We start from the raw sequence: 18,721 nt of genomic DNA, 5'->3' as shown, positions 1-18,721 counted from the left end.
ATATCTAATTGATTATAACTTCTGTGTGCCTAGGCAGGGAACAGGTTAACAGAATCTATAATCAATTATGCACTGCGTGCACTAACATCCCTGTCTGCCCGTCACCACCTCAGCTGGTCTCCGACATTGCAGGTGAGAGCAGTCTAAATTGCAGCATCGCCAGGCAGATCTGGGGCGAGATTACATTATAGTGTCTGAAGTGTGAGCAGGACCCTGTGCAGTACTGGCCCCATGATGGGGTTTTAAATAAATGACGTTAAGGCCGGATTCCCACGACCGTGATTGGACGGTCCGTGTGTGAGCCGGATTTCCCGGTCCGATCACGGTACATGTGAAAGGGACTTCTGACATCATAGTTATTTAGACTACAGTCACAGACAGTAAAATAAAAAATGCCATTAAAAACTGATCAATTGTCAGTTTTTCATATCCATTTTGCATCTGTGCACAATGCAAATAAATATATATAATTTTGACTATGTGATTTTCTGTTTTTTTTTTTTTTATATATAATCTATCTCTCACTGGTAAAATTAACCTAGCCTAAAAATTCTAGGCTGTTCATGTCTTTGACAGTGGGCAAACTTACAAAATCAGGAAGGGATCAAATACTTATTTCCTTCACTGTATATATATATATATATATATAGTTCAATCAGACATAGGTGTGTATTCACACATATGGCAGTAGGAAAATGCAAAATGCCCCATGTGCGACAAGACGAGACAGCTAGCTCCAGCCAGCTCATTGTTCTGCTTTACAGTCTGGGAGGAGCGAGCACAGTATCTCCTTTGATCCTAAGTCTCTTAACTTATACAGTGGGGCCATACTCTGTGGACACATCCTATGATGAATTCCCACTGTAAAGGATCTGCCAGACACAGCTTCTGTGTCGACGCCCGTGGTTAGTCAGTCTGCACCTGCTCCTAAGTCTGATCGAGTGACCCCCTCCTTCTACCAATCAGGCTGGGAGGCTGAGGAGTGGGAGAGCCTATCACAGCCTGGCCAGACGGAGCTAGCTCCCGCCCTCTGTCTATTTATACCTTCACTTCCTGCTCCTCCTTTGCCTGTTATTCTCCTGTTTCCTGGCTCTGCTGCTGCTGCTTGAACTATTTGTCCCTGCTTCATATTGACCCTGGGTTACTGACTACTCTCCTGCTCTGCGTTTGGTACCTCGTACACTCCTGGTTTGACTCGGCTCGTTCACTACTCTCCTGCTCTGCGTTTGGTACCTCGTACACTCCTGGTTTGACTCAGCTCATTCACTACTCTTGTTGCTCACGGTGTTGCCGTGGGCAACTACCCCATTTCCCTTAGCTTCTGTGTACCCTTTTCTGTTTGTCTGTCGTGCACTTATTGAGCGTAGGGACCGTCGCCCAGTTGTACGCCGTCGCCTAGGACGGGCCGTTGCAAGTAGGCAGGGACTGAGTGGCGGGTAGATTAGGGCTCACCTGTCTGTCTCCCTTCCCCGTCATTACACCCACATCACAGGATGTTCCCACGGCCTGCCCCCCCCCTGCATGCGCATGAGTTTGGCATAGTGATGTTACACAGGGCTTAAATAGTCCAGTGTTGGGGCACTCCTTAGACCTACACTCCACCCCACACCTGAGGAGACCTGGACATCAGCCCTCACCTGAGGAGAAATCGGCTACCACCAAAGCAGGCCTACTGAACGCACTTCAAATGAGGCTCCAGCACCACCAACCATTGAAGCCACTAATAAGCTACAAGACTAGCAGTCTAACGCCTAAATCACAAGGAGTTTTTTGGCGCTGTTTTTGGCGCGGAAAACACGCCAAAAAAAGTCAGCAATCGTCTGCCTTTGATTTCAATGGGAGATGGAGGCGTTTTTTTCTCGCGAGCAGAGAGGGGAGGCAGAGAAAGCGTTTTTAACAGCGTTTTTTTGCCTGCGGTGCTCAATGTCAACGGCAGAAACCCACGGCAGAGAAAGTGCAGGCAGGTCAAAAAGGTATAAGAACGCAACGTATTCGTCCTGTGGGCCGCAGGGAATACCGGGCAAAAAACCACACCACACTGCTTATTGGTTGCGGGTATTCCCCATTAAATTCAACGTGGCGCTAAATCCCGCAAACAAATAGCAGTAGCTGCATTTTGTGCTGCAAGTTCGCAGCGATCCCGCCGCAAAAAACGCAGCACTCTAAAAAAAAAAAAAAGTCTGATACTTACCCAGAAGTCTGTGTTCCTCCATCCAGCGCGACCTCCTGGGATAGCGTTTCATCCCATGAGACCATTGCAGCCAATCACAGGTTGCAGCGGCGGTCACATGGGGGTGAAGCGTCATCCCAGGAGGTCGGACTTCTGACGTCACCCAGGCAGGCCTCTTGGGATGACGTTTCATCCCATGTGACCGGCGCTACAACCTGTGTTTGGCGCAAAAGTCACACGGGCTGAAATGTCATCCGATGAGGCCGTGCTGGAGAGAGGAACACAGACTTATGGGTAAGTGTAAGACAGGTGGGGGAGGGTCACAGAAGTAAGCGTGAGTTTATTGTATTTTTATATGTATTTGGGATTGTATGGGTACTGGTAATGTGTTGTTGATATATTGCACCACGTGTAGTGTTAGAATACTTAATACATATTGATAGATATTATATGTATTGAAGTGTACTGATACTTTACCTTGATTATATATATTCTGTGCATAATGTGTGTTTTATAGCGCACACACACACACACACACACACACACACACACACACACACACACACACTTAGCTAATAAGGCAAATAGAAAGCGTAGTACAAAGGAAAAGGTAGGGGAGCTAGGCATATCCCTAATAAAAGGAGGTAGTAAGAGTGCGGGACACTAGCCCCAGTGAACCTCATAAAATACCCGCCCTTTCACAGAGGACATCGTTTTTGATCCCTATTCCCAGTGCTGTTTATCAAGACCTTTATGATGAGGATACAGTATTCTGATTATGATGAGGGTACAGTATTCTGATCTCTATGCCCAGAGTATTTTAATAAGAACTTTATGATGAGGGTACAGTATTCTGATCTCTATGCCCAGAGTATTTTAACCCCTTCCCGCTCCTTGACGTACTATTACGTCATGGCAGCTGTATCGTTAGCGCTCCATGCCGTAATAGTACGTCTCGGGAGTAACGGCCGTTTCGGCCGTCCTCCCGACACATACAGGAGCTGTGACGCTGCTTTCTTGTTCAGCAGCTGTCACAGCTCCTACAGCGGGGACCGATCGCTGTGTCCCCGCTGATTAACCCCTTAAAAGCCGCGTTCTATAGAGATCGCGGCTTTTTATGGGTTAAGCTGCCATCGCCGGCCTGCTACGCGATAGCGGCCGGCGATGGTGACTATGGCAACCGGACACCAAACAATGGCGTCCGGCTATGCCATAGACGGAAGCCTAGTGGGTCCTGACAACGTCAGGACCCACTATGCTTGCTGTCAGTGAGTAGCTGACAGTTCTAATACACTGCACTACGCATGTAGTGCAGTGTATTAGAATAGCGATCAGGGCCTCCTGCCCTCATGTCCCCTAGTGGGACAAAGTAATAAAGTGAAAAAAAAGTTAAAAAAAGATGTGTAAAAATAAGAAAATAAAAGTTTTAAAAGTAATAAAAGTAAAAATCCCCCCTTTTCCCTTATCAGTCCTTTATTATTAATAAAAATATATAAACAAACAAATAAACTATACATAATTGGTATCGCCGCGTCCGTAACGGCCTGAACTACAAAATTATTTCATTATTTATCCCGCACGGTGAACGCCGTAAAATAAAATAATAATAAACCGTACCACAATCACAATTGTTTGGTCACTTCACCTCCCAAAAAATGGAATAAAAAGAGATCAAAAAGTCGCATGTACCTAAAAATGGTACTGATCGAAACTACAGTTCGTTACGCAAAAAATAAGTCCTCGCACGGCTTTATTGATTGAAAAATGAAAACTTTATGGCTCTTAGAATAAGGTAACACAAAAAGTGAATGATTGTTTACAAAACGTATTTTATTGTGCAAACGCCATAAGACATAAAATAAAACCATAAACATCTGGTATCGCCGTAATCGTATCGCCCCGCAGAATAAAGTGAATATTTTATTTATAGCGCACGGTGAACGCTGTAAAAAAAAACGAAAAAAAAAACAATCGTACAATTGCTGTTTTTTAGTCACCACGCCACCTAAAAATAGAATAAAAACTGATCAAAAAGCCGCATGCACCCCAAGAAAACTACAATGGATTCCTCAAGGGGTCTAGTTTCCAAATTGGGGTCACTTTTGGGGGGTTCCCAATGTTTTGGCACCACAAGACCTCTTCAAACCGGACATAGTGCCTAATAAAAAAGAGGCTTCAAAATCCACTAGGTGCGCCTTTGCTTCTGAGGCCGGTGCTTCAGTCCATTACCGCCCGAGGGCCACATGTGGGATATTTCTCAAAACTGCAGAATCTGGGCAATACGTATTAATTTGCGTTTCTCTGATAAATCCTTTTGTGTTATAAAAAAAATGGTATAAAGAGGATTTTCTGACAAAAAAAAAATTTTAATTTCACCTCTACTTTGCTCTAAATTTTTGTGAAACACCTAAAGGGTTCATAAACTTTCTAAATGCTGTTGTGAATACTTTGAGGGGTCTAGTTTCTAAAATGGGGTATTTCATAGGGATTTCTAATATATGGGCCCCTCAAAGCAACTTCAGAACTGAACTGGAATCTAAAAAAATAAATAAATGAGGCAATACTTTGCTTCTTACATTACACTGATAATGAGCTGTGTCCACCCCGAGATGACCCCAGTTTTGACCGTTTGTATAAACGGAGACCCCTATTAGACCGTTCCAGTGCCCGGTTTTCCCCAGCATACACCCCGAGAAGTGTATTTCTATAGATGAGTCCCTGGTACATTTTAAAGGGAGGGTTCAATTCCGCCAGTACCTGCCGTGTAAGAGGGCAAGGTATGGCGTGAAGATGTATAAGCTGTGAGAGTGCATCCGGGTATACCTACAGGTTTAGGATATATGAAGGAAAGGCCACCCCCAAACCAGACTGCATCCTGGACTACAATAGGTACATGGGAGGGATGGACTTGTAAGATCAAGCCCTGAAGCCCTACAGCGCCATGCGGTGAGGTATAAGAAGCAGGCCGGGCACATCATACAGATGGCTTTGTACAATGCGTACGTGCTACGTCGATGTGCAGGCCAGACGGGAACTTTCCTGGAATTTCAAGAGGTGATTATCAAGAACCTAATCTTTAGGGACCAAGAAGGGGGGGCACCCAGTGCTTCTGGAAGCGGGGCCACACGCATCGTACCAGGGCGGCAACACTTTCCAGGGGAAGTTCCCCAAACTGGCAAGAAGGGAAAAAGTCAAAAGAGGTGCAAAGTCTGCTATAAGAGGGCGATAATGCATGACGCAATATATCAATGTGACACGTGTCCCGAATAACCAGAGCTCTGTATGAAAGAGTGTTTTAAAATTTATCATCCATCCCTTGGTTTATAATTTACCCCAATTTTACTTACCCTGATGCACTCCACACAGCTTATCCCCCCACGTCTTTCCCCTCTGGGCCCTGCTGTGTGTCCAGGCAGCTGATAACAGCCACATGTAGGGTATTGCCATACCCGGGAGAACCCACATTACAGTTTATGGGGTGTAGGTCTCAGGTCAAAATGCTCACTACACCTCTATATGAATGCCTTAAGGGTGTAGTTTTTAAAACGGGGTCACTTCTTGCGGGTTTCAACTGTACTGGTACCTCAGGGGCTTCTGCATACATGACTTCGCACTCGAAAATCCCCAGTAGGCCAAATGGTGGTCCTTTCCTTCTGAGCCCTCCCATGGGCCCAAACGGCAGTTTATCACAACAAATGGGGTATTGCTGCACTCAGAACAAATTGCGCAACAGAATGGGGTATTTTGTTTCTTGTGAAAATAAGAAATTTTCTGCCAAAACTACATATTATTTGAAAAAAATAATTTTGTTTTCATTCCCAGCCCAATTCAAATAAGTTCTGTGAAAAAACTATGGGGTCAAAATGGTCACAACACCCATAAATGAATTCCTTGAGGGGTGTAGTTTCCAAAATGGGGTCATTTGTGGTTGGTTTCTATTGCTTTGATACCTCTGGGGCTCTGCAAATGCGACATGGCACCCGAAAACCAATCCAGCAAAATCTGTACTCCAAAGAACACACAGCGCTCCTTTCCTTCTGAGCCCTCCCATGGGCCCAAACGGCAGTTTACCACAACAAATGGGGTATTGCCGCACTCAGGATAAATTGGGCAACAAAATGGAGTATTTTATTTCTTGTGAAAATAAGAATTTTTGAGCTAAAATGACATATTATTGGAAAAAATATATATTTTTTGAATTCCCAGCCCAATTCAAATAAGTTCTGTGAAGAAACTATGGAGTCTAAATGGTCACATTACCCATAAATGAATTCCTTGAGGGGTGTAGTTTCCAAAATGGGGTCACTTCTGGTGGGTTTCCATTGCTTTGATAACTCTGGGGCTCTGCAAATGCGACATGGCACCCGAAAACCAAACCAGCAAAATCTGTACTCCAAAGAACACACAGCGCTCCTTCCCTTCTGAGGCCTCCCATGGGCCCAAACGGCAGTTTATTGCCACAAATGGGGTATTGATGCACTCAGGACAAATTGGGCAACAAAATTGAGTATTTTGTTCCCTGTGAAAATAAGAAATTTTGGTAAAAAATTACATCTTATTGGAAAAAATTTCATTTTTTTTAATGTCACAGCCCAATTGAAATAGGTGCTGTGAAAAAACTGTGTGGTCAAAATGCTAACAACAACCATAAATGAATTCCTTGAGGGGTGTAGTTTCCAAAATGGGGTCACTTTTGGTGGGTTTCCATTGCTTTGATACCGCTGAGGCTCTGCAAATGCGACATGGCACCCGAAAACCAATCCAACAAAATCTGGACTCCAACAAACATATAGCGCTCCTTTCCTTCTGAGCCCTCCCATGGGCCCAAACGGCAGTTTATCACCACAAATGGGGTATTGCCACACTAAGGACAAATTGGGCAACAAAATGGGGTATTTTGTTCCCTGTGAAAATAAGAAATTTTGATCACAAATGACATTTTTTTGGAAAAAATGACATTTTTTTCATTTCAGAGCCCAATTCAAATACGTGCTGTGAAAAAACTGTGCGGTCAAAATGGTAACAACAACCCTAAATGAATTCCTTGAGGGGTGTAGTTTCCAAAATGGGGTCACTATTGGGGGATTCCTACTGTTTTGGCACCTCAACACCTCTTCAAACCTGGCATGCTGCCTAAAATATATTCTAATAAAAAAGAGGACTCAAAATGCACTAGGTGCTTCTTTGCTTCTAGGGTTTGTGTTTTAGTCCACGAGCGCAGTAGGGCCACATGTGGGACATTTCTAAAAACTGCAGAATCTGGACAATACATATTTAGTAGTGTTTCTCTGGTAAAACCTTCTGTGTTACAGAAAAAAAAATGAATAAAATTGAAATTCAGCAAGAAAAATGAAATTTGCAAATTTCACCTCCACTTTGCTTTAATTCCTGTGAAATGCCTGAAGGGTTAAAAAACTTTATAACTGCTGTTTTGAATACTTTGAGGGGTCTAGTTTTTAAAATGGGGTGTTTTATCAGGGTTTCTAATACATAGGCCCCACAAAGCCACTTCAGACCTCAAGAGGTACCTTAAAAAAAAGGCTTTTGAAATTTTCTTAAAAATATGAGAAATTGCTGTTTATGTTCTAAGCCTTGTAACGTCCAAGAAAAATAAAAGAATGTTCAAAAAACGATGCCAATCTAAAGTAGACATATGGGAAATGTGAACTAGTAACTATTTTGGGTGGTATAACCGTCTGTTTTACAAGCAGATCCATTTAAATTCTGAAAAATGCAATTTTTTCAAAATTTTCTCTACATTTTGCAAATTTTCACCAATAAACACTGAATATATCGACCACATTTTACCACGAACATGAAGCCCAATGTGTCACGAGAAAACTATCTCAGAATCGCTTGGGTAGGTTTAAGCATTCCGACGTTATTACCACATAAAGTGAAATATGTCAGATTTGAAAAATGGGCTCTGAGCCTTAAGGCCCAAACTAGGCTGCGTCCTTAAGGGGTTAAGAAGAACTTTATGATGAGGATACAGTCTTCTGATCTCTATGCCCAGTGTATTTTAATAAGAACTTTATGATGAGGGTACAGTATTCTGATCTCTATGTCCAGGGTATATTAATAAGAACTTTATGATGAGGATACAGTATTCTGATCTCTATGCCCAGAGTATTTTAATAAGAACTTTATGATGAGGGTACAGTATTCTGACCTCTATGTCCAGGGTATATTAATAAGAACTTTATGATGAGGGTACAGTATTCTGATCTCTATGCCCAGAGTATATTAATAAGAACTTTATGATGAGGGTACAGTATTCTGATCTCTATGTCCAGGGTATATTAATAAGAACTTTATGATGAGGGTACAATATTCTGATCTCTATGCCCAAAGTATTTTAATAAGAACTTTATGATGAGGGTACAGTATTCTGACCTCTATGTCCAGGGTATATTAATAAGAACTTTATGATGAGGGTACAGTATTCTGATCTCTATGCCCAGAGTATTTTAAGAAGAACTTTATGATGAGGATACAGTCTTCTGATCTCTATGCCCAGTGTATTTTAATAAGAACTTTATGATGAGGGTACAGTATTCTGATCTCTATGTCCAGAGTATTTTAATAAGAACTTTATGATGAGGGTACAGTATTCTGATCTCTATGCCCAGTGTATTTTAATAAGAACTTTATGATGAGGGTACAGTATTCTGATCTCTATGCTCAGAGTATTTTAATAAGAACTTTATGATGAGGGTACAGTATTCTGATCTCTATGCCCAGAGTATTTTAATAAGAACTTTATGATGAGGGTACAGTATTCTGATCTCTATGTCCAGTGTATTTTAATAAGAACTTTATGATGAGGGTACAGTATTCTGATATCTATGTCTAGTGTATTTTAATAAGAACTTTATGATGAGGATACAGTATTCTGATCTCTATGCCCAGAGTATTTTAATAAGAACTTTATGATGAGGGTACAGTATTCTGATCTCTATGCCCAGTGTATTTTAATAAGAACTTTATGATGAGGGTACAGTATTCTGATCTCTATGCCCAGAGTATTTTAATAAGAACTTTATGATGAGGGTACAGTATTCTGATCTCTATGCCCAGTGTATTTTAAGAAGAACTTTATGATGAGGGTACAGTATTCTGATCTCTATGTCTAGTGTATTTTAATAAGAACTTTATGATGAGGGTACAGTATTCTGATCTCTATGCTCAGAGTATTTTAATAAGAACTTTATGATGAGGGTACAGCTTTCTGATCTCGATGCCCAGAGTACTCATGGGTGCAGCTGCAAGTCTGAATAAGATCCTCCACTGCCATCAGTCTCCTGAAGAAACCTTGTGGACTGGACAGATTGCAGAATGACCACGATCAGAAAGATGCGCAGCAACCCATTCTCCACCATAGCAAAGTTATTTTATAATGTTATCCAGCAATAAAAAAAAACTGGATTATTTTGACATGGACAATCTCTGAAACCCTCCCACAATCCGATCACATTAAATTCTGCAACAAAAGAATCTGCGCAGAAACAGAATACTAGTCATACTGCTGGTATATAAATGTGGATACATCTTTCACTAATATTCCTCACCATTTTGGCCGCCCCTGGAGCAGGAACCGATGAGAACACTGTGAAGAACGGCCTGAAAATCTTCAGTTGATGAAACCGTTGGACACCAGAAACGACTCTGTTACCCTGGCAACAGTCATCGATCTACTGCGCATGCGCTAGACACGTTTATTACACGCGACGGACGCATAAAAACTCGCTTCACAATGTTAACAATAAAGTTATTCGAATTTTCAAGCGAGAAAACGTTTTAATAAGACCACAATGTACACACATCGATATAACGCAGGAGGCAATTTTTCAGTACAGTAAAGGGTGTGAGCTGTTCAATTCCGGTTTTCTAGATTATTTCCAGTTTCGGCTTCGGCTTTAAAACGAGGCTTGGAACGCTTGCTTTTAAAGATTGGCAGTAGAAGCCGGAAGTTGTGGAACAAGCGTGAAGCGCTTGTAGAAGATGTCTAATAAAGGTGTGATTCACGTTTTTATCGGAGCTCCGACTATAGCTCAATGTGGAATAGAAAAATTAGTTTCAGAATGCGGCAAAGCAGTTTGGGAAGACGTCCCTTTTTTTCATGAAATCCAAGATACGTCTTTTCAGTGTAGTAGAAACAACCAAATATCTGCGAATCACGTGGTATATGGAGAAGGTCCTAGTGAAAAGCAGAAGCATGAAAAATCAGTATGTGATGTACTGGAAAAGCCATCTGGTAGAACTTGTATCCTGGAAAGTCAGAAAACGATGGCTCATATCACAGGGATCATTTCAGATTCGGTTGCTAGCACAGAACTCTGTCATATAACACACAATCTACAGAGAATGGAGTGTGCTGGTCAACATGGCTACAGTACATCATGCAGTGCAGAGGCGGCGAATCCGAATGTTTCCGGGAACGATGCCTGCAGCACAATATCTGCGGAAACGGAGTTCCTCGCCATTTTGACGTCTAGTCAGTTTGCTGTACAAAGTCCAGTGAATAACGGAAGAGAAGCTGCCAGTCATTCCGCACTTCGTCCATCAGCATTTATAACACAAGCTGTTTTTGTGGAAAACTGCACAACAGGATCTTCATCTCCAGAAAGTTTTAATTGCTCTTCTAATCTTTTGACGGACATATCTGATCAAGGGCTCGACGTAAAGTCATTAAAATCCCAGCAAAGCGAAACGGGTTTGTTACATATCGAAGGTCAAGGTGAATCCGCTACAAAACAAAGTAATATTGTGGATTATCTTGGGAGCGCAAGCAGCAAAAAGAGGAAAGTCGGCTCAGGTTCTTTTCAATCTTCTAAAGACGAACACCAATCTAAACGATCCTTATCACCAGCAAAGTGTACTGTGAAGAGGTACGATGAGCAGCAACAGCAATCACCTCTAAAGTCATTGACTCTTCTGAAGCATTGCTCAGATAAAAGCAAAAAGTACAACGTCATGGTAGTTGTATTGCAACCCTGCCACGTAAAGGAAATCAAGGTCAAAAGTGGGCCAAATATTGGTTCCAATCTTCCATTAGCGACAATAGTTGTTACGGACCAATCAGAGGTTAAACATAAAGTGTTGATGTGGGGAAATTCTGCATTTTGGTGTTTAGCCTTAGTTCCCGGGGAAATAATTTTGCTGACAAATGTATCCGTTTGTGAAGATAGGTGGAGTGAAGACCTTTTGCTTCAGTCTAGCTATAGGAGTAAATTAGTCAATCTTGGAAGTTGTTCTACTCTCTTCCCGGCAAGTTCACACGCTGCAGATTTTTCTGGGCTTAAGGAGTTACTGGACTACATTCATAAAAAGCATTATTATTTAAGTGTACTCTCTCCACGACAGCCCCAGACGCTAGACAATGTACAGTACGTAAACCTTGCTGAACTTCAACCGGAATTATTGCTGCATTCAATTTTAAAGGTGAATGGCATTTCGTTTCTAAAAGAATCCTTATATCATTTTAAGGGACTGCAGCAAAATAAAATTGTTCTGACTGTTGAACAAGTCAAAGAACAAACAAGTACATTAGTACTGTGGGGAACGTGTGTCTCGTGGTGTGATCAGGTCCACCGTAAAAGAGATCATATCTGGGTCTTTAAATACTTATTCTGTAAGAAAAACATCATTTCAGGAGATTTGGAATTGCACACTACCCCATGGTCCTCCTGTGAATGCTTGTTTGATGATGACCAAAGGGCTATAGATTTTCGGAAGAGGTATATTTATAATATATCTTCAGCAAAGCAGATGAGCCTTTTGACCATGATTGAAGACAGGTATTCAGGTGAAATCCAGGTTAAAGGCAGTATATCACAGATAGAATTTCATATTCCAAACAAACGCAAAATACTGATAAACCATGAAACTTCCATTTCTGATATTCTGAAGTCTCTGCCGGATATTGTATACTCAGGTTGTGGAAAATGCAAAAGAGAGCTTCATATGGATGACAACAACGTCTACGCGCAGTGTTATGTGTGCCTACCCTTCAATCAAGGAAGAATTTTCTATAGATCAGCGCAAATTACTATTACGAGCGAAGACCGTTGTTTATGCGTCCAAGTGCCATCAGATATTCTTGAGAATGTATTTTTAAATATCGCTCCTAACTTGTTACCCAAAATTTTTCCCGGCTGTACAGATGTAATGTACGGGACAATTGTGTCAGATCTGTGTTACTCTCTGTTAGCACCCACTGGAGAATCTTTTGTGTTTACCATAAGAAGTCAGTTTATGCTTGATGAAAATAGCGTACCACTGGAAGAGGATTTTCAACTTTTAGATTTTCATCTTGACCTTTGAGATGTAAACTATATTAGACTACATTACAGTTTGATGTACAAATATAGTAGCAATAAAATTCGTACTATAACATGGTAAGGGCCTGTTCACGTTTGCGTTGGAGGCTTCCGTTAGGGGCCTCCGTTACAGATTGGTACAAAATTGCTGGAAACAATAGCACAACATGCTGCACTATTGTTTCCGGTAAAACTATGGACGCCCTGATGGAACCCGTTAAAGTCAATGGGTTCAGTCAGGCATCGATGGCATCTGTCATACGATGGAACCGACTCTTCCAGTATTTTGGTTGTTCTTCTCTGACGAAACAGAACAACGGAAACACCAACACAGGTGTGAACCCAGCCTTATGCATCTAGATTGTGCTAAACATTACATATGGTGTTCCCAGGATGCTTTTAGTGTCCCAGAGTATAAATTTTTTTCTGTGACCCTATAAACTATCTTTGAACATAAAATACAAAAATATGCTGTTTTTTTTTTAATATAACTGCTAAGGTGAAGAAGCAAAACCATTGTTTCATTGAGTAACCATTCTTTACTTTATTGCTCATCTGACTGTACAGAGCCCATAGGAGTCCAGTTACTCAGCATCACTATCTTCTATTCCATACAACATATTCACAATACAGATACCCTTTAAAACACATTCAATAAAAGAAACAACATTTCTTTGAAGTATTTAAGTATCTAGTACTTAAAGAGGCTCTGTCACCAGATTTTGCAACCCCTATCTGCTATTGCAGCAGATAGGCGCTGCAATGTAGATTACAGTAACGTTTTTATTTTTAAAAAACGAGCATTTTTGGCCAAGTTATGACCATTTTTGTAGTTATGCAAATGAGGCTTGCAAAAGTCCAAGTGGGTGTGTTTAAAAGTAAAAGTCCAACTGGGCGTGTATTATGTGCGTACATCGGGGCGTTTTTAATACTTTTACTAGCTGGGCGCTCTGAAGAGAAGTATCATCCACTTCTCTTCAGAACGCCCAGCTTCTGGCAGTGCAAATCTGTGACGTCACTCACAGGTCCTGCATCGTGTCGGCACCAGAGGCTTCAGTTGATTCTGCAGCAGCATCGGCGTTTGCAGGTAAGTCGATGTAGCTACTTACCTGCAAACGCTGATGCTGCTGCAGAATCAACTGTAGCCTCTGGTGCCGATGTGGCCGACACGATGCAGGACCTGTGAGTGACGTCACAGATCTGCACTGCCAGAAGCTGGGCGTTCTGAAGAGAAGTGGATGATACTTCTCTTCAGAGCGCCCAGCTAGTAAAAGTATTAAAAACGCCCCGATGTACGCACATAATACACGCCCACTTGGACTTTTACTTTTAAACACGCCCACTTGGACTTTTGCAAGCCTCATTTGCATAACTACAAAAATGGTCATAACTTGGCCAAAAATGCTCGTTTTTTAAAAATAAAAACGTTACTGTAATCTACATTGCAGCGCCTATCTGCTGCAATAGCAGATAGGGGTTGCAAAATCTGGTGACAGCCTCTTTAACTGGTTAGAAAAAAAAATCTATCTTCAGTTAGCCTCATTTCGACTCACGTTTACATAAACCAGTTGCGTTATCTCAATAACTGATATAAAGACAAGGTTGAACATTCCTAAAAACAAAGGATTAGAGGGGTATAACCATTTTACAATGTTATGGCATATCGCTAGGATACGCAATGACATTACGATTGGTGGGGGTGCAACCTCTGGGACCCACGCCGCACCCAAGAAGAAAGGGACAAATCTCTTGTAGACTTAAAGTGAACCCATATCCGTTGCTCCTGTCAGTTTCCCTCTGGCGTGTTGCAGAACAGTCGGAGGGAAATTGATGCTAGAGCGGATTCCATAGCTTATATGGGATCTGTCTGGGCACAGGGTACATCAGTTGTGGCTCCGTACGGCGCTGGGTCTGTGCAGGAGCCGGATTCAAAGACGTTACCTGCAGCGTTTTTGGGATGGCGCCATATCCTATCTATTTTAACTGTGGCCGGATGAACGCCGATGCTGCCGCATCCACCTTCCACCAGCACCTGTCGGGAAGGTGGCCGGGGGTATGTCCCGCTGTCAACTGTATTTGTGTCCTCAGGATGCAGATACATTTGAACCCAATTCTGAAGCATGGAACCATCAGCTCCCTGCTTCAGAATTAGTTCAGAGCAGAGGTAGCTCCTCCTTTCGCGGAGGACTCTCCGGGCACAGCGCTATGCTCTGGGAAGCCCTTGACGTCACTGTCCATATATGGACAGTGACGTTAGTGGCTTCTGATTGAGCGGAATCCCCATTGCCGATGATCTGGCCGGGGATTCCGCTCTTAGAGGAAACCCCTGAGGTTACTGTCCATATATTCGTTGCATCAGCATCAGTTTTTTTTGTCTCCCAAGTGATTACAACTGATGCATAAATGTATCAGTTGCCATCAGGCTTTTTTAAAATTTTTACTACAAAACCATCAGTTGTCGTTAGTTGTGCCAATTTTATCAGAGTCACGAGGCATAAAGGAGACCCCAGGTAGTTGGCGGGCGTAATATACAATTACAAAAAAGGGGGGGGGGGGAATTGCCTGCAAGCAATCAAGCCCTGTTTCCCAACTACCAAAAAATGGTTAAGAACAATACTTTATTAAGCTACGTATAGCAAGACAGACCACATAGAATTATATTAAAATTGTCACTGCCTGAGACCAGACATAGAGGTAGTTTACCTGTGCAGGTACAGGCATACAGTAGGTACTAGTTAGGAGCGTAGATTCCTATCATTAGCAAGTTAGATTGACTAATAAATTAGCAGTAGGTCCGGTCAGAGGTAGGTATTAAAATATTGAAAGCCCCCCCCCGACATGTTTCGCTACTGAGTAGCGTCCTCAGGGGTACACGTATAATTCTATGTGGTCTGTCTTGCTATACTTAGCTTAATAAAGTATTGTTCTTAACCATTTTTTGGTAGTTGGGAAACAGGGCTTGATTGCTTGCAGGCAATCCCCCCCCCCCCTTTTTTGTAATTTTAACAGAGTGGCATATAGTTTGTGATAGATTGGTTACATGATAGATTAGATACATGTGTACCATGTCAGGGCTCTCTGCTTCGGCCTTGGCGCTACACTGAAGTCTGACATACACATCGTAATGTCACGTGTGTCTTATTCAGTGCAGCCGGCCTGCTAGACGTTTCATCCCAGGAAACCGCTGCAGCCTGTGATTGGCTGCAGTGGTGGTCACATGGGATGAAGCGTCATCCCAGGAGGCCGGACCTCTGACGTCATGCAGGCCAGCCTCTTTGGATAATGTTCTATCCCATGTGACCCACGCTACAGCCTGTGATTAACTGCAGCGTTCACATGGGATGAAACGCTGGAGGTGGGAACACAGACTTCTGGGTAAGTATTAGATTAGGTTTTTTTCTGAGTTGCATTTTTTGCTGCGGAATCGCTGCGAACCCGCCGCAAAAAAACGCAACAACTGCTATTTGTTGCGGGATTTACCTCCCCACTGAATTCAATGGGGAAAACCTGCAACAAGTAAGCAGCGTTTACGCAAATACTGTATTTGCAGTGGATTTTCTGCAACGTAAAGACCGCAGTATTTATTCAACGTGTGAACTGACCCTTAGGCTGGCTTCCCACGTAGCATAAACGCTGCAGAATTTCTGCAATGGAATTCTGTGCGGAAATTCCGCAGCATTTACTGTAGCGGCAAAGTGAATGACATTTAGAAAATCTCATGCCCACGCTGCATAAAAAAACCAAATGTCATTCGGAAAGTGTTCTGCGTTGCGTTTTTCAATTCCGCAGCATGTCAATTTGCTTTGTGTTCTGTGCGGAGATGCAGCGTGTTTGGCCTACAGACTTCAATGGGGAGCAAAAATACTGCAACACTTTTATGTTGCGGTTTTTACAGCCTTTACGCAGCGGAAACCGTTGGAAATCCGCAAGTGCACATATACTTTGTTAAAACCCTTGTCGCTGCAGAATTGTCCGTTTAACATTGGACATTATCTGCATTTGTCTATGAGTTCCAAATTAATTAATGCTCTCTCTCACTGGTGGATTTGAGAGAGGCCGGCCGGCCAGGGAGAGAGAGAGAGAGAACATGACACGCAGCGTCGGTGCACAAAACAGTCTCTGCCATGGGGGGCAGATGCATCTTTATTCATAATGAAATGAGAGTAGGCGTTACCCTCATACTTACACATATACATACCACATATGGTAACATACAGAATTCCAAGCTTATCTTAGTATATATATTTAGCCAAATGGAATGCAAATGTCATTAGGTTTTGTCATGTCAGCCTTTGTATCAGCTGAATATATCAGAAGTCATATATCAGAAGTCTTAGAATAGAATACTCATCCCCCATCTTGGCTGTTTCAGAGTTACAATTGTCCGTCATGTTGAGCAATTTTAGGTTCACATTTTATAAAGATATTAAAATATCTTTGACACTAATGTTTAACACTAAATCCGCAGGTAAAATCGCTGCGGAAAAAAAGGCGTTTCCGCAGCAATACACTGCCCACCTGTAATTATCCTGTGATACCTGCAAATCACTGCCCAGTGACGTGTGTGAAAAGTGAGGTGTAAAATAAATTCACCCCTTCATTGTCTCATCGCTACCGTCCTGTATTCTGCGCCTAATTGGGACATACCAAACTCCATCCACCTGCGTTTGACACCTGTTACCCGGGAGTTTTTGTAGATAGATTAAAAAAATACCTTGGTTTTAGGGAATTAGTTATTCTATAAAATAAAAAAACACAAAAAAAAATACAAAAAAAGTTTTACGTTACTTTCAACGCCAGTGACACTTTGTTACTAAGTTTACAGAAGAAAAAAAATGGACTAAGCGTCTGTATACTGCCGAAGAACATGTGCCATGCTCTTTGAGGACTCTGATTCTGGTAGTGGGGATGAGGTGACATTTTTAGTGTCCTCTTCGTCTAGTGACTCATCTACTGATGAACCGCCATGTAGGCGTCCAGGGGTAGGCGTCAGTAGTGCACAATCGCAGCCCAGTACAGCTGACTCCACATGGATCCCCGCAGATAATTTTGTGCCCCAGGTGCCTGAATTCACTGCGACTCCAGGCATCAATGTAGATACCGCAGGCTTCAGTGAAATGAACTATTTCCAACTGTTCTTCACTGATGACCTTGTAAATTTGATTGTGGCACAAACGAACATGTATGCCCAGCAATTTATTTCCCGCAATCCAAATAGTTTTTATGCCAGGCCCCAAAAATGGACCCCCACAAACCCCACTGAAATCCACAAGTTCTGGGGACTTCTATTGAGTATGGGCATTACCAAAAAACCCACGATACGTTCCTATTGGAACAGAGACATCCTTTATCATTCCCCTCTTTATTTTCTTGCCATGCCCAGAACCCGTTTTGAAATTTTATTAAAATTCATTCACTACAACAATAACGATGAGTGCCCACCCCAAAACGACCCCAATTATGATAGACTGTATAAAGTTAGGCCAGTAGTTGACCACTACAACTTAAAATTCAGTCAGGTCTATACGCCCCAAAAATGCCTAGCAGTTGACGAATCCCTAGTCCACTTTAAAGACAGATTACACTTCCGCCAGTAGCTGCCCAATAAAAGGGCTAGGTATGGCGTGAAGCTGTATAAGGCCTGCGAAAGTGTGTCTGGGTATACACTGCGCTTTCGTGTATATGAAAGGAAGGATTCGAAGATTGAGCCACCAGACTGTCGCCCTGTCTTGGGAATAAGTGGAAGGATAGTATGGGATTTTCTCCACCCCATACTAGACCAAGGATACCACTTGTATGTGGACAATTTTTACAATAGCGTCCCCCTCCTGAGGTGCCTTTCTGCCAGGGGTACACTAGCATGTGGCACAATTCGGCGAAATCAAAAGGGTCTCCCTAAGTCCTTTATAGAGCAGACACTGCGCCGTGGGGAAAGCAGGGCTGTTTGCTCCGAAAATTTGATGCTTGTCAAATATAAAGACAAGCGTGATGTGTTTGTTTTGACCACACTGCATGCTGATCGATCCACCCCAGTTCCAGTCAGAGGAGCCACAGAGCAGACCACCAAGCCTGTGTGCATCCAGGACTATAACCAATTCATGGGAGGGGTGGATCTTTCGGACCAGGTACTGCAGCCCTACAGTGCCCTAAGAAAATCTAAGGTGTGGTATAGAAGATTGGCGGTATACCTCACCCAAGTGGCACTCTATAACGCCTTTGTTCTCTACAG

General features: G+C 42.5%; 2 protein-coding genes across 3 annotated transcripts in view; one reads left to right on the top strand and one right to left on the bottom strand.

The window, feature by feature from the left end:
• Window positions 1-9,834, bottom strand: part of IFT56 (intraflagellar transport 56) — a 195,363-nt gene extending 185,529 nt beyond the window's left edge. For both annotated transcript variants that reach the window (XM_075832289.1, XM_075832288.1), the window contains exon 1: window positions 9,742-9,834. Coding sequence is in view for 1 of the 2 variants with exons in the window: in XM_075832288.1 (XP_075688403.1) it covers window positions 9,742-9,744 (3 nt within the window). In the remaining variant the exon portion in view is untranslated. The remainder of the gene's footprint in view (window positions 1-9,741) is intronic.
• Window positions 9,835-9,973: 139 nt separating this feature from the next.
• Window positions 9,974-12,927, top strand: SHLD2 (shieldin complex subunit 2). The gene has a single exon (XM_075832287.1). The coding sequence runs from the start codon at window positions 10,175-10,177 to the stop codon at window positions 12,494-12,496; it is 2,322 nt and encodes a 773-aa protein (XP_075688402.1). The 5' UTR covers window positions 9,974-10,174; the 3' UTR covers window positions 12,497-12,927.
• Window positions 12,928-18,721: the final 5,794 nt, after the last annotated feature.

Source organism: Rhinoderma darwinii, chromosome 7 (assembly GCF_050947455.1).
Source record: "Rhinoderma darwinii isolate aRhiDar2 chromosome 7, aRhiDar2.hap1, whole genome shotgun sequence".
NCBI lineage: Eukaryota > Metazoa > Chordata > Amphibia > Anura > Rhinodermatidae > Rhinoderma > Rhinoderma darwinii.
Note: the sequence above shows the minus strand (reverse complement) of the source record. Positions and strands in the feature narration are given on the sequence as shown.

What these genes read in the sequence shown, in the direction of transcription:
- SHLD2 (XM_075832287.1), top strand. Translation starts at nt 10,175, where the DNA reads ATGTCTAATAAAGGTGTGATTCACGTTTTTATCGGAGCTCCGACTATA.